The 21,677-nt window shown below is 35.9% G+C and overlaps 1 protein-coding gene across 6 annotated transcripts; it reads right to left on the reverse strand.

Annotated features, from left to right (window-relative positions):
• Positions 1 to 1,516: 1,516 nt before the first annotated feature.
• On the reverse strand, positions 1,517 to 21,537 carry LOC135170711 (kinesin-like protein KIF13A). 6 transcript variants are annotated; one of them, XM_064136741.1, is made up of 11 exons: positions 21,134 to 21,537; positions 15,371 to 17,124; positions 14,881 to 15,228; positions 12,765 to 14,619; positions 12,278 to 12,420; positions 11,965 to 12,136; positions 11,604 to 11,627; positions 8,395 to 8,460; positions 7,166 to 7,308; positions 5,222 to 6,317; positions 1,517 to 4,883 (listed from the first exon to the last, which is right to left on the reverse strand). In XM_064136741.1, the coding sequence occupies exons 1-11, from the start codon at positions 21,186 to 21,188 to the stop codon at positions 4,795 to 4,797; spliced, it is 5,745 nt and encodes a 1,914-aa protein (XP_063992811.1). In that variant the 5' UTR covers positions 21,189 to 21,537; the 3' UTR covers positions 1,517 to 4,794. The 6 variants fall into 6 exon arrangements, with proteins under 6 accessions (XP_063992811.1, XP_063992810.1, XP_063992809.1 ...); XM_064136740.1 differs by lacking the exon at positions 11,604 to 11,627 and adding an exon at positions 10,002 to 10,019 and having other exon boundaries at positions 12,765 to 14,634; XM_064136739.1 differs by having other exon boundaries at positions 12,765 to 14,634.
• Positions 21,538 to 21,677: the final 140 nt, after the last annotated feature.

Raw genomic sequence — 21,677 nt, forward strand, 5'->3', positions numbered from 1 at the left:
GAACTAGTTTCCTTGGTCAAACGGATAATTCCATTGTTTTTTCATGAAATGTAGATCATGAACGTTCTTGGAGATCACATCTATCGTTTGTTATAAATATTGGGTCGAACGATAATCGAAACCGATTATTTCGCTGGTGGTATGGAAAAGTGACTTTTCCGGACTGTTGTCCATTTTGGGGCATTTCAGTTCGCGATTGGGACGGGAGATGGCACCTCTGGCGAATCGATCGATAGGAGTTCGATAGGAGATCGATTGGTGGAGTCGAACGACGGTCGGCTGATTAAATTAGCCGATGATCAGTCCGTTAATGGGCGACAGTCAATCGTCAATTGACATCTTGTGACTAAATAAAATACGAAAATGGCGAAAAAACTTTGCGGTGTGAATTTTCAGTCAAAATTCGATGAAAAAATTCGAAAAATGGTTTAAAAAAATGATTCACTTTTCAAAAGTCGGAGGGTTCAAGCTGAAATCAATTTGAAAAGAATAAATTATTTTAATTAATGTTTGAAAACTCGAGGTGGACACCATCCTCCCGGTTACCTGCAGTCGGTAATGAAGGGAGCGACTCTCGTATCTCAAAAATTTTCAAAATCGTTTTTTCTGTCATTTTCGACTCAAGTTTTGAAGCTATTCTTCGTAATTTTTCATTCTCTTCTGATGCATTTCAACAATTCAATATTTTTTTACTGCCGACGTCTCTCAAGTCAAGTCACGCGTCCACTTATTCCCCCGGAACGTTTGAACTTGAAACGCCAGAATGAGGAAGCTTTTTGAAATAATTCCCCAGCTAATGCTAATGCAAATCAATGCAGGCATAATCCCAATCACATCGTCATTCAGACGTCGGCATAGCGATGGCAGTTCTGCTTCACGAGTTGTGGTCACAACGACAATCTCACTTTCCTACACTTTAATTCGACTTTTTCCCCAGCTCCATTGATCCCAAATTTCATAAACACGACTGACGCAATGGAGATGTCTTGCGTCATTATTGCGTCGGGGTTGTCTTTCCTAATGACTTAACAGAATTCACTCAGAGAAAGTGATTAATCCGGAAAAATTGATAATTGCGAGGAACTCGGTCCTTTCCTTCCTATTTGTTAATCAATTTCCGAGTTGGAAAAAAAAGATTTCCCGGAATCGCTGGGGATATTAATAAATATCCTGTGAGGATACTCGTTAATTGAATAATTAATCAATTAATTAGTTGACGAGACTAAAGAATAAAATATATTATCGAGAAATTTATTAAGTAGTTGATTCATTAATTCGTTAATAAAAGCAAATGATTTGAAAAAAAAATCTATAGAAAAGTAAAATTGTTTTTTTCTTTTCATAAAATATTTTGATTAAATATTTTACGAGAGTTGACAATCAATTTCGGAGGTTTTTTAATACAAAACATTTCGGATAGTTAACTTTCCAAATGTTAAAAATAATAGAGAGAAAGAGAAAGAGCACTCGACCAACGCTGCGACAAAGGCTTCTCATTTATTATAATCAATAAATATTAGGTATAATAATATATTTATTAATGATAATATTAGTATTGTTCTATTTGGACAGGAATAGTTTGTTTTTTTTTTTTCACAATATGGACAAATTCATTATTGTTATCTTACGTATAATGTAATTAATCTTTCACTTCTCTCGCAACTGTGTCAATTATTATTTTACACTGTTAATTGATTAGTAAGTGCTTTCGTCACGTTAATTATCGTATTCTCTCAAAAAATATTATAGTCCGTTTGTAATTTGATTTCGCTTTTAATGTGAGTACAGGAATGATACATTGTTGCGTCGGTGATTTTATATTGCATATCATTTCCTCGCTAGAATATTTTAAAACGACTAGGCTTTTTGGTAAACCAAAAAAATAATAATTAACGAGCGGTTTGAGTTTGCGCTTCTCCAGAGGCTTTGGGGGGGTGAGGGAGGGGCGGAGTGCGGGGGAAATTTGGCGATAGGAATTTTGGGGAGGTGGGAGGAAATTATTTTCGAGGAGAGTTTGAAAAAATTGTTTACATCCGCACAATTGGATGTTCTGCTGAAATTCTGAGGAAGAGTTTTGTTAGTTTTTTTGGAATAATTATTTTGGAGAAAGTGATTACGTCAGATATTTGATAAAAAATCAAGTAATCAAATTGCTGAACAGAATTTAGTGCACATTTCAACGGAATTCGAGGAAATTCTTGCGCATAAATTATAGAATTTTTTTTAATGGAATATTTTTTGTATTTTTGTTAATGATCATAAGATTTACGAAAAAGTGATTAAACCTCATTGGGTTTTTATTAGTTTTTTTATTCAAGATTTCCATTGAAAATTATTCATCCCTGGGACGTCAGCAATTTTTTCCTCCCCCCAAAGCCTCTCAAGGGGTAACAATACCCGTCCCTCCGGTGAATTTCAAAATCACCCTCGTGTCCACAATTATAAATTATTATAAACAAAATATCTTAATCGATATCTCCCACAGACTCCAATGAATTCTTCAAAATGTGACCATTACGTCACTGATTTTCTGCTCAGCACGAAAATTATCGACTCCGTCAAACTTTGTTGATAAATAATTTACGTTTCAGGGTGCCCTGGATGCAACAATTAAATAAAAAAAACTGCAGGTAGCATTCGACGGATTTATTTCATGGATTTCACTTCCATCAAAGTTGGCATTTATTGGAGAATCGATTGGTGAATAATTTTTTTTGAAATTTGTCATTTTCCCCTTTTGCACATAACTACTGGGAACTTTGAACGCACGTCTAATGGAAAATGATTTTTACTCTCCAAAATAAATAAGTACAGACACGAGTGCTCGTTTAAAATTCAACAGATTTAATAATTACAATTACCACACATCACACATCAAAAAAATTCCCAGAAAAATTAAACAAATTCGCCACTTTCTATCGAATTTCAACTGAATATTGTGTGAATTTACGGTTGATTCTATCGAAATGTCCAATATAAAATACTCTCCGATTCAATATTCCATACAATAATTACAGAACTGTGTCAGTTCCTAATTATCAAGTGTTTTGATTGACATTTTATTGACCAAAATCAAGCCATAAAAACCGAGTCCATAAAATATCTTAAAAAATATTTATAGACGTCGAGATCAATCGGTTATCGATCTCTTTTATTCTTCAATTAAAATCGGAACAGAAAGTCATTTATTTTCCTTCTCCTCATTAACACTGGTGACTATCAAATGAACATTCCATTAAATTTCTAAAATTCCATCGACTGTTCATCAAACCGTCAAAAGTAGATTTTCCAACGAATTTGCGCATTTTTCCATCAATTTTTTTCATCCACGAGTGATGATAATCCAGCGCATACCAACAAAATTATAATTATCCACGACATGTACTTACAATTATGAACTATCATCGCCCCTCGCTCGCCCCCCAGCATTAAAATATTCCTCGTATTTATAATTATTATGCAATTGATACAATGAAGCAAACTTCCCTAGTGTCTAACTTAATCTAATATTGCATCTCTACTGCAAGTGGAATTACTTAAAACCCTAACAAAAAAAAAATAACCGATAAATCACTCGATAAGATTAACAAAATCATTAATTAAAATTCAACGCAAGCTTCCCTTTATTTTTATACACGTATTCACGAATAAACCATGATAATATATGGGACAAATGTTATTGGCATTCATTAACTGAATGATAAGAACAGAACTCAACAACTTTGACTACTAAAATTAATAATAATATTACAAAACAATTGATCTAGTACAATTACATTCACTGAATAATATGGATCATACAGTTGTCCTATTATTCAATAAACTGCAGGCAAGTCGCTGTATTCTATGAATTAATATTAATGAGTCATAGCTTTATCCAGAAATTAAATAACTCGATCTAAATCTGGAAAGTACCCTTGATATATATATATATATGAATATATATATATATATTTTTACAACAGACACTTTAACAGCTCTTGCATACTTTATAACTACACATTTAAAATTCCATGATTTCAATGATCGTGAATTTGATAATTTAAAGTACTGAGACAAGTGATAATTACAAAAATTAATTTTCTTTTTGGAATGTCTTGAATTAAATTTTTTATTCAATTTTTGCACATCTTTAGACTGAAAATAATTAGCGAATGGACTTTGACAATTGAATGCTCCACCAGTGGAAATAATATTCAATTGTGATAAATTTTTTTTTTCAAATTAATCGTGAAAAAATGGACAAAATGGGATTAAAAAATTCCAAAATAATTTGAATTCCTCAGCCCTTGGATTTTTCGTCTCCTTCATCAACAGCATTTTGATGATTGAATGATCCACCAGTGGAAATAATTCAATAACAATGATAAATGCCATATTTTTCGAATGTATTTGGAGAAACTGGAGGGAAGTCTGAATGGAACGAATTAAAATGCAATTTTCTCATCGATTATGGAAGTCTAGGTCGTCCCCGTGAACCCCAATGGAAATAATGAGCCTCGATGAGGGACTCAGACCCTCACCCTCGCCCACGCCTCTGGGTAACGGAGTGACAACTCATGGAATGTGGAATGTGCTACACACATGCTCATGGATATATGTTTTGTTTTAAGAAATACACCAAATTTTTTTTTTATCTTGGATTAGTAGTCCCTAGGTATCTATCGGAGTCAAAACCATCAGCACTATAACATTCTTTTAATATTATTTTGTGTTCTGCTCGATTTTAGGCATTTACCAGTTATGGCGATTTTTTTTTTAATGCAGCTTTTGAAAATTTCATTCTCCGTTCGTTTATTTTGCTCGGGGGGATGAACGTGTACTTGTGGTGGAGAGGCCTTCTCCTCGACTTCGGCTTCTGTGCAGGGAATGGAGACCTTCACCTAGAAAACATTTTATTTGATTTACATAAGATTAGTTTGGGTTAATTTAATTACAACCAAATCATTCGATTTTATATATTTTCATTGATTTTTTTGCTCGTTTTTCATTCGTTTTTCAGAAATATCTCCAAATCTAAGAGAGATATCGAAATTTTGATAATGACATTAATTGTAGTCCACAATTTACTCCACAAAAAAGGTCCTGACAAAGTTTTTCTATTTTCCCTAGGTTCCGAATTATTCGCGATAGATCGTACCCTCGATTTCCGTTGCTTTTGCCCAAAAATACATAACAATGATCTCAATCTTCCAAAAAAAATTCCAAAAAATCCCATTACCTCTGCTAGTACTCCTCCGCATGTTGGAGCCCATGTTCTCCTGTTTCGTAAAATTCCTGAGGGCTCTTCCCCGTTTATCCTGAATGAGCTTGTCGACCTTGACAAAAATCCCACATTTTGCTCGACAAGTGAAATACCTGTGCCCATTAACAGCACCATCATTCTTCCCAGTGGGTGCATCAAGCTCAACTCCAATCCAGTTCCCCGTAGCAAATTCCGTACCTCCAATATAAGCAATAACACCGCAGTAGCTGTAAGGTCGTACCATAACCGATTCACCAACAACCACCCACTCAGGTAATGGTGCCTCGATTCTGGTTAAATCAGACTTGGAACCAAATGTCGAATTTTTATCATTAACATCGTCGTCAATGCGCTCTGACGAGCTGTGATCACCATTCTCATAGTTAACAGCATTTGTCGATGACTTGATGTCTGAAAAATGTGGACGGACCATTGGAAATGAGGCTCTGTGGTACAGTGAACTCTGATTATTTCTACCAGAGTTATTGGAGACCTTTCGACGTCTCACGACTTTTCCAGGTTGTAATTTCGTTTGAACAATTGAATTGCCCTCGAGAGGGCTGTCATCACCAGAATTCGACGTCTGACTCGTCTCCATATCCTGTTTTTTCATGGCATCGTCAACAGAAGTGGGAGAGTCCTGATGAAGTGCTGTGACTATGGAATTTTCCTTGATTTCGGTGATTATCGAGGGCTTATCATCGAGACCAGTGTCACGATAGTCAATTGAACATTTTCGTTCGTTGATTGAACCCTTTGACCCACTCAGATCGTCTAAGTCAGTGCTTATGTCACCAAAATACTCTTCTGGGGTCTCTGACACTAGGGAACTGTCCATTTTCTCGGTTCTCTTCACTTCAGTTATGGTCTTGTATTCAACGTCGGGAGTTTCGTCTACGCTGATCGATTTTATAGATATTGAATCGTCGGATGTTAAGTTTGTGGTGGAGACTGCCTGGGAGCCGTAGCCACTGCTGCTCATGCTGGGGGTCGTTATCTTCGTGGATTGGAGCTCGGCGAGGGAGTCCAGGGTTCGTGATGTTGTCAGGGGTCTCACCGGCCGCCCTCGGATCTGTGTCAATGTGAAAAAATTAATTAATTTTTTTTGCAACAGAGTTTTATGGAAATTCTATTCACAACTGGAATTTGCAGTTCAGGTTCAGCTCATTTGGGCTCTACATGGGGTCTACATGGGGTTGTTGTTGTCTTGTGTTGATGCAAAAGTCAAATGAAATTAACGACCTCCAGGCGAACTTATGGAATTTCTCGGGGAAGATGTGTAGATTTTTTTAAACAAAACTTTATCAATCTTTTGAATTGATCTCTTCGTGCGTGTGGAGTCAGACCATTCGATCTCAGTATTTTATTTCAATTTTCTATTTTTACACAACCGCAGAGCCGGATATTTTGTTTCATAATTGAATCATCAAGTTTTCCTGTGAATGAAAATTGAATTTTGTTGGTGAATTATCACAGAATTATTCCTGCGATTTGAATGAAGTTGAAATTATTCTAAAAATCTGTTCTTTACGGCCCTTTACCCCTTTGGGCCGGCACCTGATTGTGTTTTATTTCATTTTTTTGTTTATAAAGACGGGGCTTTTTAAATAATTACTTTGTCACAACGGGAGTTCACGAAATTATCACTTGATATTTTTTTTTAAATAGAAAAAATTGTAAACATTTTCCAAGAGACTTTTTTATTTATATCGAAGCACCTAAAGTCTCGCTTTCAAAAAATATATAAAAAATATATTGACAATTTTTGGGGATCTCGTATCGTCAGAGATGGTGAAATTAAATAAACAGTGAATTAAATTATATCAGATAAATTATGTTGAGCACAGAAATTATGTTGAGGACAGAAAAGACGGTTGAAATAAATAAATGTAATAGAATTTATTCGATTTCTGTCTTTACCACATAAGAATCGTATTCAGCACCCTCAGCATCGCTTTTCTCATCGTCTGGTACAGGAGAAGACGCCTGATTTCCCACATTCGATGTTTCTTCGTGAAGTGTCGTCATCCGGAGGCTCAATTTTCCGCCCATATTTGGTGAGGCTTCAAAAAAATCCAAAAATAATCATCATCATTACGTATGAATTATAATTTCCGAGATATAAACTAATCTAGCAATCAGTGTGAAGTGCCACGCACACATGGTGAAACAACAATTGAATTAACATAGTAAACAAAACAATTAGAATAAATGTTTCTCAAGAAGTTTCGAATTTGTTGACTGAAAAATTAAAAGTTGGAAAATACGCGAATTGAAGAGAAGTGGAAAATCATTTTTGTTTGCTCGAAGTGAATAATTTTTTTCTGCAATAATTCTCAGGGGGATGAGAAGTGAGTTTATTATATTTCACCCTGTGTGCATTATTCTAAAAAATCATACGTAATCTGAAAATAAGGGAAAATGGGGCAAAACGAGCATGAGTCCTTTGTTATCTCAATTATAATAATATTCGCATTGAGAAATTATCGAACTGTCGGTAAAATACGGAAAAAATGCAGAATAAAATGTGGCGAATTCGGTGGAAAATTCTATTGGATTTTTACTGAGAATTTTTTCGGTTTTTGGATCATTCGGTTGAGGAATTCCCGTCATCCGCAATTTTTTTTCGATTTTTTTTCGAAAGGAAGAAGAAATTTTGTTATAAAAAGTCTGTTGACATTGAATTCTCCCTAAAAAACAGGGAATTTCTATTTTTTTTAACATTTTGTTTTCCACCAGAATTTTTTCCTCGAAAAAACCAAAGTCCAGAGCCAATTTGACATAAAAAAAATTTCTGCAAAATATCTCAACAGAATAATTTCTCCAAAAAACCCAATTCTAATTTTTCCCCTCGATATTTTCCATCGGCAGCTTCTGCTCATCAGAAAAATCCGCAAAAAATTTTCTTTCATCAAAATCCGCGCAAAATTGTCACAAAATCCAATAGAATTTTCACTAAAAATTTCTCACGATAATTTTGTCGCACGTGAATAAACAGACTCACGTTCATATTCGCCGAAATTAAAACCCAAGTAAACAGTGCTAATCACGCCCCCACTATCAAGTGATAAATTAAAAAAACCTAAGAACAAAAAGAAAGATAATTGACAGAAACATCAAAGGACAACACCGAGACAGGTGCCACCTACACTTGAAAGTCGATTGCTGCACACGTGTCAGTGAAATCTGGTTGAGATTCAAGGATGTTGGTCTCGCTGAAAGGACACAGACTATGATGTATTCATCCACTTTAAGACTTTTAATCAAGAGGATTGCGTTATATTCATCAATAAACAACATTAATTTTTTTTCTAGTCTCTATGTTTATCGTGGGATGGGTTTAAGTAGACACACACAGTCGGTTGACTTTGTCCTGTCACAGGGGGTTAAAGGACATCCAAGAATTAGATTAAAAATTGATCAGTGTGACAATGTCATCCTGTGCCCGGAGAATCCTCAGGATTAATTGTGTCTTTCTAAATGAAAATTTATGAAAATAAATTAATTAAGTTTTATTATTGTTTTATGGATATCTCTCAGGGTTGAGGACATCTGAGCATCAAATTCCATCAATGTTTAAATAATTTATGAACGATAAATATTAATATTTTACTTGAAAGTGAATAATTACTTGTTAAACAAGAAGTTTTTAAAATTGTTGTCAGTTTCTTTATTTATTTTTCCGTTCAAATCGATCGAAATTTGTTTTAATTGTCAGTTAACTTCAAGATAAATAATTCAGAATTGATTAGTCCTATCAATAAACAAATGGTTTCATTTTATTTCCTTCGCTGTTATTTCCCTTTTTGGATCATTGAATGGACAAATTTAATAACAAATTAAATTCCTGGATGTCCTGAAAGTCAAGAGGTCTGTAATAATTCCTCCATAATTAATAGCTCTCATGCAAACTCAGCCAAATACAACAAAATCTACAATAATTCGACTCGTCTCCCCCATCCCATACGTCAATATTCATCCGGAATGTGAACATTTCCCAACTGCAATCGAAAAATCGATTTTCTCTTGACGCTCCCCTCACGTAAACTCCCCAAATTACTGTAAATCACCACTCAGTCAGTGGAGAAACCACTTGTCGATGCGATAATCCATCTACATGCATTTTAAAATGAACTAATGAACATTCGAACACAACGAACATGCGAGTAAATAAATAAAGCTCGCAGTCTCGTGCAAATGGAGGCGTATAACATGCTGAATCTGCCAAAATTCTAGAAAAGTTGTGCACAGAGAGGTGAATTAATTTAATTAGTTCACATTGAGGTGAGTAATTTTCTTCCATTTTGTTTATTGACATTTCACTGTCCAAAACTTTTCCCAATGATCGACTAGGTCATGCGACAAAATAATCTGTGAGTGGGATGAAACAATTCAAGAGGTGGATTTACGACAAAATATATTGATAAAAATATATTCGATAATATATTCGATGAATATATTATTCTAAAATATACTGTGACATTGATAATTTTTGGGTAAATGGCTTCCCATAATGAAGAGACAGTTATGACGAAAATTTTACATTGAAAAATATTAAAAAATATTTTATAATAAAATGTTATATGATATATTGTTGACAAACATATTAGTACGTGACATCTTTGTAACATATATTTTGTCGTACTACCCAGGAGGCAGACTCAATCACTCACGATGGTAATGATTCACTAGTTTATCGATTTTAATTCGTAATTTATCAGTTAATTAACAAAAAAATGTCAAGACTCCATTTTACCTGAGATGATAATGGAGCCTTGGATGGGCCGAAATAGTGGTAGAGATGGACGTGGTGGTAAAACAGAGGAACAAAAGATTGAATAAATGAATTAGTTTATTATTTTTTTTCACTGAAAGAGGTACATAAAACAAAGGTGTTTCCTTCGCGGTTATTGAGTCATTGAGTGACGTTTACGTATTTGTCTCGAGGGATGTTAATCAATGCACAAGACAATCTCGCTAAGTGATAGTGTAGTTTTAAACTGCAGTCGAGGAAAACAATGACTGAATATTTCAATGAATTTTCCTTTTGAATTTTTTAAAAATTGTTATTGTCAAAACGTACTGTAAACTTGTCTTTTATTTTTGAAGATTCTCTGTATTTTTTATAGGAGAAATCTGGGTTTCTTCAAAATTTTAGAGATTCCTAACTCGTGATTGGGATTTCACGGGACGAAAAAAATTTTTAGTCGCCGAATGATTTGTTATTTTGAGTCTTTTTCGTTGCAGTAAACAAAAATAACAACTGAATTATTCAATTATGTTTCTTGTTTCATTTCTTAAAAATTATTTTCGCCCCTTTTTAATTCATTCAGTTTAAACAGTTTTTTAATTTTTAAATGTTCTTTCGATTTTTGTACTTCAAAAAATCTGTGAGGTTCATTGAAATATAAAAAAAATCCAAATTGATGATTTTCTCCCTTAAAATTCGTAACCAATAGAATTTTGGAGATTTGAGTCGAGTAAATATCACCGAAAATATGTCAATAGACCAAATTCCGCCTAAAACCGAAATTCAATTGACTTCTCCTATAGAATATTTTCACTTAAAAATTTAACCAGAGAATTCCAACAGAATTGTTCAGTAAATCCAGCATTTTTTATCAAAAATTGTATTCAGACGTGATTTCTCCTGCCCCATCGTACCTCGGCCCTTCCCTTCCCCCCCAGCAGTAAATATTCAGGCAAATAGAAATAACTGAGGCCCTTTGAACATGCGTGAGTGATGCGTTCCTTATTGATCCAGTTGTACTAATCGTCAAGATTGAAGATAAAACCCCCCGACAAAAATCATTAATTCCAAAAGGGGAAAGATATAAAATTGAAAAAAAAAAGAAAAAAATTTTATTATCAGAAAACCTTTGCACATATGATCCAGCAAAAGTTTAAAATCGCATGTCATGAGGAGAGAAAGCGATAAAATGACGTTTTCAAATAATTTTCTGATGTAAAAAAAGGGATAAGAAAATTGTAATTACAGTGAATGATGCAGTAAAATGTTTTTTGCACTCGTACTATTGGTAAATTTCGATGTTCAACCAACTTTTGCTTGAATTAAAAAATATAAACCGCTGTGATTGTTGACAATAGGCATTTTGCCAGCACTGAAGCTTCAGTGGTAATGATAAAATGTGGTAGACGAATGATTTTATTATAAAACTACCGAGCATATCTTGATGAGAAGATAAAAATAACTTGAAAATCAGGCTACCAAGTGGCAGAGTGAATATTTAATTGCTGTTAAAATGACGATAGCACTGCCATGGATATGTATATTTGGGGCCCAATGCAGTGTGTAATGCAGCAAAGTAAATTTTTATTAATTAATTCATCAAATTACCTTGTCGTTGTCGTACTTGTGTCACTATCGTTGAGATTTTTTTTTTTCATTTTAATAATTATAAACAAATAGGGGGAATTAATAACGATATTGTGATGAATTTGTTAATGTTCATGTGCCCAATGCCCAGTATTTCGTGTTTCAGTGGTTGATAAATATTATCTTAATTTATTCTCGAATAAATTCATTCATTAGTTAATCCCTGAAGAGATGAATTAATGAATTTGTAATTTCATTAAACGAATTTTTCGTGGGTTTACCACGCAAAATTGTGAGGGATATTCTCACCGCAAATAAATTTCAACGAATTTCTCTTCATAAATTTTAGAAGAAAATGGAGAATAAAATGAAAAATTCTTACCAATTCCAAATGATTTGGCTGGAGCATTCAGGAAACTATCTTCATTTCTATTGTGACCCAGTGATGCTCGTCGTGAGTGATGTGGCAGACAATTAAGCTCTGAATTGAGATCTGTGACACTCTCTGAACGTGTTACACTCAGAGAATCCAGAGATGTATCAAATCTCATGATCTGTAATGATAAAAAAAATTGCAATTGATTAATTAATCCTGAGGTAACGAGTACGTTGGTATCTAAATGACTGAGATGATAGAGAAGTAAATAAAAACAATAAATGTGAGGGCATACAGTGAACTTGAGACGCTGAAGTACCTGCGAGAAGTTTGGAACACTTGCTGTCTTCCTCATAAGCGGCTGTCCGCGTGCCTGGAGTAATTCTTTGACAGCAACACTCTGTCTCAATCTGTCAAGTGTCAGAATACTCTCCACAGCTGATACACCTCTCGTATATTTCTCTGAAAAGTGTAAAATTTTTTGGATTTTATTTTACAGTTGCTTCAATTTTCCCACAACTGAATGACAAAATTGAGATAATCAAGTCATCATAAATTATCAATATCTCGTGATCAAACGATGCGATTGTAACGAATCAAATTTCATTGGAAAGTGCAAAACAAATCCTTGAAGATGAAAAAAAAATTATGAAAATTCACTCTGCCATTTTTACACTATCGACCCTAGAAGCCCAAATCGATAAATCGTCCTGAATCTTCTTCACTAATGAACTTTAATGATAAAAAAATCATTAAGTGTGAGTAGATGAATGAAAATTATTACACAATAAGCATAATAAACTTACCAATATACGTTTCTCCATCAGCATCACTGCTGTCCTCTCCACTGGCAGCAATTTGTGCTAAACTCTCACGATCCTCCAATTCTTCACTAGCCTTTGGTATATTGGAAACAATTTCATAAGTGACACCAGTCTGTGCAAGACAATCAGACCTGACAATTCTCTTGAACAATCTATCCGTGAAACTCTGTTTTTTATAAATATTGAGTGCCAGCCTCTTTCTCAAAACAAGATCCATGGGTGCTGGATGTGACAACCTAACAGTTGTCTTAAGAATAAGAAAAACTCTTTCATTGGGTGGTGTGAGTCGATTGAGATGAAGATTCTCATGAATACTCGAGTCCCAAGCAGCAATAGCACAGACATCCTTCTCAAGATGTTTAATAATAGGTAGTGAATAAAATTTATTTCCATATTCCTTTGAGAGAATTGAATTAATACCAGTTATCGATACTTCTTCACCAGACTGATGAGTCGATAAATCATCAGCATTGAGATCAAGAAACAAAACAGGTATGTGTGGCTCCATACCAGCTGGTGGATGCCAATCAGCAGGTGCACCAGGTATACCTGAACCAGCAGCTGGCACCAGCACAGCATTTCTCTCCTCGGTGAGACTGACCCACTGTTCAACAAGACTCTGCTCCCTCTCAATATCTTGCTCACTCTTCGACTGTTTATTAACTAATTTCTGAATGTGCTGATCTAAATACTGTCGTCTTCTCATCAATGCATCACTCCACTTGTCCCTGAGTACCCTGAGATCCTCATCCTGATAACTATCCAAGGGCTGCTGAAGGGGATTTCTCACAGCGACAGATCCAACTGTTATCGTGTGTATCGACTGACAAATAATAGGAAGTGTCCCCGAATTTTGCACCGGCTTCACCCTCACCTGTATCCTCCTCTGTTGTCCCTGTCTCAACTGATAAATTCCCCCAGTCAACGTGTCAGGATTAACGATAACCTCAACAGGTGAGTACTCTCCCTGTTCATTCAACTCCTGTATCTCCACCCACAGTTCAATTTTCCTGGTTAACTCAGACCAACGATCAGCGAGTGATCTAGCCTTAGCCAGCTGCTGCTGCTCCACCTCCCAGCCTGGCTTTGACCTTGAGAATCCAGCACTCCTGTGGCCCCAGACTTCAATGCTCAGGGCACCCTCAGCACAATGCTCAAGGAATTCCTCGTTCAGTGGTACAGTAAATTCCTTCGTATGACTGAATTTGAACGCTGGTGAGTCCCTCTGGCCTGACAAACAGCTGTTAATCGGTGGTAAATCAGTCGTTGATTGTGATGGTACGACAATAGGCTCTGGATGACCCCAAAAATTGTACTGACAGAACACAAAATGACTCAACGACAGGGGCAACCCACTCGCCTGTTTTATCGTAACACGACAGCTTATGTGACTGGAACCCGTGTAATCCTCGTGCTCTGATGACGTCGAGTCTGAACTGCTTGAGCTCTCAGATGCAGCCTCGCAAATTCTGTCTGGAGGAAATTGCCCTCTTGTACGGCTCACCTCCACCTGGAGTCGGCCAGCTACTTCACCCTGTTGGCTTATTATCGGTGTGTGATAGTCGAGTTGAACGTCGTGAAAGAGAACTTCAAGGAATATGTTAGCAACACCTATCAAATTGTGATTCTCCTGGGACTCGTAAAAGGGATCCTGAATTTTTAATGTCAATTCGTCCTTCATCCCGGGCAAACGTTGGGAATTATTTGGATCTTTCCATTCTTCGTACATCTCACGCATGTCCACTAGCTTGTTCTCCAGTTTTTCCATTGTCCAGACTTGGCTACCCATGTTCAGACGTTTTACGAGAATTGCTGGCTCACTAACGAACGCACCACGCTGAAAAAATACACTCTTAATGATTCAAGAGTGTTTTCAGTTAAATAATAAAAAAATGGAAAATCAACTGTGCTGGAAAAATAATATATAATAATAATAAATAAAATAAAAATACATCTTTGGAATTTTTTTGCTCACTATTTTTACCAGATTTTTTAGAAGAAAAAATAATGAGAGCACCTTCAAGTCTTAATTAAAGAATAAAAAAGGAAAATATTCAACTCTGCATTTTGTTAATCATTTTTAAACATAATAATATACCTTTCTGTTGGGACTGAGGTTGTTCGGTGGTATCTGAAGTGTAACGCTGAATTTCGTCTGCTTATCCATCTCTTCAGCGAGAAAATTCGCCTCCTGCACGAGTGAATTTGCTTTGAGTATATCAGTTTTAAGTTGACCAAGACTGCGTTTGAACATTTCGTCACGCTCCTGTGCCCATTTCTCCACGCGCATTTGTGTTGTTGGAGTGCAGGCGGGTAATTTACCCCCCTGACTGCCCCTCAGTGGATCATAAGGTACGTAGGGTGAATAAGGAGTTGATGGTGATAAGATATTTCGTAATTGCTGGAATTGTCTCTCGTACTCGAGCCTCTGTTTCTCCAACGCAACCTGGCGTTAAAAATTTATAAAATTTAATTAAATTAAAAAATAAATGCGATATCGAGAGTTTACCAATTTCCCTCCAAAAATAGTCCATCGACTGTTTTAGACCCCAGAATATTCTCGAATTTGACAAAAAACACGTGATTACCTGTTTATCCTCCTCATGCTGTCTCTCCAACTTCTGAATAGCCCTCTGAATCGGATCATTGGTGAGTTCGTTAAGCATGAGCTCCTCCCTGGCAAAATTATAATCAATGTTCTGTGCAGGTGTCTGTGGTTCACTGCTAATTGACGTTGCAGGTCTCGGGCAATTAACCCTAAAGAAATGATGATTACCCCACACAATTCTATCGCCATGTTGCAGCAAAGTCTTATCAACAACTTGGCTGCCATTGACAAAGCACCGGGCGCCATTCAGAGGGCTCATATACAGCCCTGACTCCTCAATAGTAATAACACAATGTTCCGGAAGAATTCCCAATCCATGAAGTTGAATATCCTGTTCAGTGGTGGCAGTTCTACCCCCAACAAGTGTCACATCCTTCAGATAGTAGACAAGTAGTTCATTGAGACTGGGATCATCATTAAGATTCACCAGATAAAACTTGTTCTTCTCGACCTGAATACCCGATGCCTGAACACTGATCCCCATCTTCTCCAGTGCCTGCTGTCTCTCATGCTGGAGTCGTTCGGTCTTGACAAGTTTCTCCTCCCAAGTCTGTGACATCTCCTTCATGAGCTTCTCGGACTCTGACAATTTCTCAGTGATATCAGTCCTGCTCTGTCCAACCACTGATCCCTGTCCAGTGACATGGAGCAACATCTCCTTGAGTGCCTCCACCTCCTGCCTCAACTCACGAATAATTCGTGCATTTGGATCCTCATTGACAACAGCATGATTAACAATTCTCTTAGCTCTGTCAGCATATCTCAATGTCGACAATGTTTCCTCATAGTTATCAGCAGCTGGTGATATCGTTGCCACCATAACTGTCTTACTATTACCCCCAAGATTATCCTTCAACAGCCACGTGAGAACTGAATCTCGATACGGTACAAATTTATCACGATTTTTACCACCAGAATTTTGATCAGCAAGCTTTGAGATGACTAGACCAAGTGTTGTCAATGATTTATTAATATTACTACCCTCTTTAAGTCTATCACCAACAGCTCCTGTTTTCACAGCCCTTTCACTACCAGCAAGATCAACGAGACTCATTCTCGATACTTTTTCACCACTAACACCACTGTGTGTATCAGTCAATGTTTGGGTAACAATAACTGAAAAAACAGCATGTGATCTTGAACTCTCCGAATTCATATTTGTTGCAGCAACTGTTCGTGATTTATTTCCCTCAGTCATGAGATTGTCAATATCCTGATAAGATGTAACAGCTAGTTGACTGAGCCCATCAACATATGGACCAAGTACATTGTGCTCTCTAACCTTTAATGACTGTTTGTTTGGCTTTGGATCCAACAAATCGTGTACTTTTTCATTGTATATCTCCATGTATGAGACTTCAACTTTGTACGTTAATTCGATACTCTGTTGTTTTGCTATCATATCGAAGAGATTGTCACAGAGACGTGGTATTATACCCTTGTTATCACCACTGCCCATCATCGTGTAGGATTTACCTGATCCTGTTTGGCCATAAGCGAAGATGCAGGCGTTGTACCCCTGAAAGGCATTGTCGAGAATGTCTCGGCCCAGGGCGTCGAAGACAACCTCCTGGCTTGCAAAATTTTCTAGGCTCGGATCCAGGGAGTAGAAGCAGTGATCGAAGGCAAAACTCTTTGGTTTGCTTCGATCCATCTTGTCGAGGCTCGTTGGATGCTGGAGTATCGTCTGTTGGCTCGTCATCTCCACGACACATTGTGTACCGAGCTCCAATTCTGTGAATTGTTCAGGACATGGATTTAGACGATGGGGGAGACTCTGATTGGGCGACAGGGACAGGGGGTACAGAATATCAGGTGAAAGGGGGGGGGGAGTGCAGGTGTCGGTGCATTTTTAGGACAATTTTTCTGGTCTCTGCAATCTTGTTCTCAATCGAAATAAGTGATTCGATGATTAGAATATCATCAGTGACGTCACCAAAGTAATAAAAGAAATTTTTAATGATTTTAAATTGATTATTGTAATGATTTGTGAGTATTGAAGGCAAAATATATTTTATTTAATTAATAAAATTCGATTTTCACTCGATTGTTTCGATGAAAAATCGATTGTTCGGTTGATCGAGGGACATTTTAAAATGTTCATGCAACTTCTTCGGGTAAATAAGGAGTGGAAGTACTTGGGGAATCCTTTGCCAGATAATTTATAGTCATGAATGTTTCAGAGAAATACAGAACGTCAATTCGTTTCCTGTGTCACCAATAATCGATGAGTGAGAAAACGAGTGGATAAAAAATGTGAAGGGACTGATTAAGGTGATAAGATACTGTTGAAAAAATTGGGAAAGATCGATCGACCTTCTGGACATTCTGATTCTCACATTATGTCACTGAATTTGAAACTGAATTTCAAGGAATTTCACTGAATCAATTTTTTTACGACTCACTAACAAATTTTTGTAAATTGTCTTATGAATTGAATTTTTTTTTAAAGAAGAGGAAATAAATTATTAAAACATTATGAACATCATAGTGAACCATTTAAATGACATAAAGTGACGGATTTGTTGTGAATAGTCTCATTTTATTGTCTGGCAACAGAATAATGTGAGACAATAAATTCCTCAAGTACATTTGTGTAGTTGATAATTATTATTGATTGTAATCACAGCAATTGGATCAATACCAATACGAAAATCATGAAAAATGTAGAAGAAATGTGATTTCTTTCCCCTTGAATGCGGAAATATCGTAGCCTGTAACAAGCAGCTGATGGACGATAAAAGTAGGGGAGAGTACAGAGTGACCATGAGCATATAGAACACCTCGTGCTAATGTTCCTCATGAGTCAATATCCCCTGACTGTGAGGCATTTTCCACCACCGAGTGCCACTAAATCCCTCCAGACATCGAGTGGAAAAAAAATTTTTTATTGTCATTTTATCCTCAAGACAGATCGACTGTTTATTCAACTTTATCTTCATTGTTTATAAAAATTGAGAAGTGTCCTCGTTAACTTTGTTGGCCAGCAAACACAGATAGACTGAACTGTCGTGACCAGTGCGATCAATAAGAGGTCGCGGTAGTATCTCACGTGGGTGTTGAAGTAAAAAAGTAATGGGCCCCCAACATCGTCACGAGATGTTGAATTTATTTTGACAATCACCATAAGCATTGGATATTCACATTTTCACGCACACGTGATTAAATAGTAAATTTCAATACTTGAAAATGGAGTAAATGGGTAATTGTGAAAACTGCAGACAAATGTTTCAGGGAATTCGTTGAAATTTCCGTAGAATTTCTATTAAATTCCTATTGAAAATGATCTTAATTTTTGGGGAATTCTACTTGACTTTTTTACAGATTAACCACTATTTTTTTACAATAAATGTTCAATTGAAAAAATCGTAGGGAAATCGGTGAATTTTTGTTTTTCTGTAGAACTTCTCCACCGACAAAATATCTGTACAAATTTCTCGAAATAAATTTTCCGGATTTTTTCATTCTATTATTCTATTTCAATCGGAAATGTTCAGTTGAATTTGAACCATTTGACCAAAATTATTAACATAAAATACTCAAATGAATTCCACTGAATTCCTCTCTCACAAAATCCAATAAATTCACATTAAAAAAAATTGTTCGTACAAATTCATAAAAACAATTTAATTTGTCTATCAAACTAACTACTAAAATCCAAAAGAGAATCCCTAATCAAATGCCTTACAATTCCCCCCCAAAAAACCAATTTCCCTCTCAAATTTTTTAAGTGAAAAATATTTCACCTGAAGAACATAAAAAATCAAATACTGCTCCCAAAATTGGGTCTGTATATTTAATGAAAAGCTCACGATGAATCGTTAATGAACCGTCGTGACGATAAAACGTTGATAAACCCCCCACCTCCCCTTTCCCCTCCCCCATTGATGGAGAGATTACTCACAAAATTATAAATAACGAATGAAATTGCGTAAAACCGTAAAAAAAAAATTAATCCACACAGAATTTTTTTAATGTACAACAAAAAAAATATATCCACCTGCTGTTTAATCATTCCCGAGGCGAGTGAAAATACGTGAGAATGATCTAATCATTTCCGCTGAAGAAAGTCTCGGTATCTCGTGTGAGTTAGTCATAAAAATAAAAAGTGTAAGTGATATGCCATCTATCGGGATGAAAAAATGGCCTCTTATTGGTCATTAAATTTTTATATATTCCGTTGTTCTGATACTGTTTAATCCGCTTTATACGAAACTTTCGACGATTAATTTTTATTTTAAAAAATGAATATTTCATTTATTTGTAAAGTCTAACTTTCACAATAACTTCCCCACAGTCGTTGGGTAAATAAACATGAGGAGCTGTTGCATTAATCAATATTTCAGATGCTTTCAACAATAATTTTTCTGATAATTTTATTTCGTGATTTTTTAGGGAATAGAGAGAGAGAGAAAGAGAGAATAGTATTAATTGCCAGAGAACGTGATGATTGAATTAACATAAGCGGATCATTCTATCCTCTAATTCAATTAATAAACTTTCTAATAAGTTAACAATCGGTTTAAATTACCGTTTCGCTTCGAATGATTTTTTTACTTCTTATTTCATTTAAAAGTTTCAAGTTTTTTATGAGGATATTTTTGTGTTACTTTGATCGTTGGATGTTGCACAAATCAACAAAATAAAATATAAAATTAATTAACTATTTATTTAATTGAAGCGAAGAATTATCACGTGTGAATAACTCATCATTTTCTTGATTATCTCTAATGAATTTTATTTTAATAAAACAATTGCATTTTCTGATGAAATTAAACAAAATTTTGGATCTCAAATTCGACTACTTCATTTGCTGAATTCAAAAGACTAAACACATCAGCTGAAATCATATGAATTAATGAACTAATTAATTATCTCCAGCTTAAGAAATTAATCGTATAAAAAATTCGCTGATAGATCTGATGTGATAACAATTTTGAAGGTCGTCGATCAATAGAAATATTTTTATTAAAAAACTGAACTGAGCAACATTAAAATTTTCCTGATGACTTTTTATCGATTTATCAGGTGGAACGTGTCATAGTGACATTAAAAATCCCCAAAAAATAGTAAAAATTAAAATAATAATAACAACAAAAAGTGCAAATAGTGATATTGATGATTGGAACCCTCAACTCTACTGAAAAAAAAGATATCAGAGTCTAGTAAATTCTCATCCAAAAAAATCGTCTTGAGAATTTCATCCACTGAAATAAAAAGTCGCACCTCCACCGGAAATCCCCCCAGAAAAAGATAAAACTATTGGAAAAATGCACAATGCCAGTACTCCAAGAGTGTCAGTTCCATGTGTGGGTATCCTTTGTTCAATCACAACTCTCAATCTAACCAAAATACCCTTCAAGCCCCAGCAAGCCCATTTCCATCGATCTGTCGGAATAAACAAGTCAAGAGTGAAAGGTCTCACGATAAAAAAAGCCACCAACGACAACCCAGAGATGACAATTTCTCGCAATTCAGTAAAAAAAATCGTGTGGACACAGTCCAGAGATCGCATTCACTGCTGAACACACCATGAGAACATCACGATTATGTTCTAGAGGAAGGCGTTGATGAGGAAAACAGTCGGTCTGAGTGTGGAAAGTGACAGTTGCTCAAGTCAGTGAAAATGTTCTCATGAAAAGCAATTGTTCTGGCCAAGGACGATGTGTTCTGGTACCCAGCGACGTTGGCAGTTGTTTACAAAAAATAATGGCAGTGTAAACTACGATAATGGCAGTCTCACCTCGTCGATTGAACGGCCTGACTCTCACCGCAACTCTGATTTTATCCGTGGCCATGATAACTACTGAAACCCGGCACGTTTTGTATATTGACTGATGTACTCAGTCTTCAAAAAATATATAAAAATCACTGAAAAACAATGGAATTATGATGAAACCACCTTTGAACCTCTTGTTGAACGTACACCTGGGTATTCAGTGCAATCACAGTAACATTATATCGTACACTACATCATTGTCAGCCCATAATCCACTGATAATTTCATACAATATCAATGACACTACGTTTCATCGAGCTCGTGACACACTTCGCCATTTTGCTTTTTTGATGATACAGAACGTGTGAACTGGTTTGCACGCTAGGCTACACGTAACGACAGTGGAGCTGAGCTGCTTGGTGGAGGTGGAGGAGACCCCAGCAAGGAGAGAGAGCTTGTGTGGGTGTGATGGTGTGTGTGGAGGGGGAACGATGTCGCTAGTGGTTGGTGGATCAAGATGGACGCGATTTTGCAATCGAACTCATAATTCGGGGCATCATCGAGATGT

This window comes from Diachasmimorpha longicaudata, chromosome 18 (genome assembly GCF_034640455.1).
Source record: "Diachasmimorpha longicaudata isolate KC_UGA_2023 chromosome 18, iyDiaLong2, whole genome shotgun sequence".
NCBI lineage: Eukaryota > Metazoa > Arthropoda > Insecta > Hymenoptera > Braconidae > Diachasmimorpha > Diachasmimorpha longicaudata.

Excerpts from the sequence above, each read along its gene's own strand:
- LOC135170711 (XM_064136739.1), bottom strand. The coding sequence starts at position 21,188 with ATGGCCACGGATAAAATCAGAGTTGCGGTGAGAGTCAGGCCGTTCAAT. Across the intron at positions 14,635-14,880 it reads ACCTCAGTCCCAACAGAAAG|AGTGTATTTTTTCAGCGTGG; the intron begins GTATATTATTAT and ends TGAATCATTAAG. Across the intron at positions 4,884-5,221 it reads GCGGAGGAGTACTAGCAGAG|GTGAAGGTCTCCATTCCCTG; the intron begins GTAATGGGATTT and ends AATGTTTTCTAG.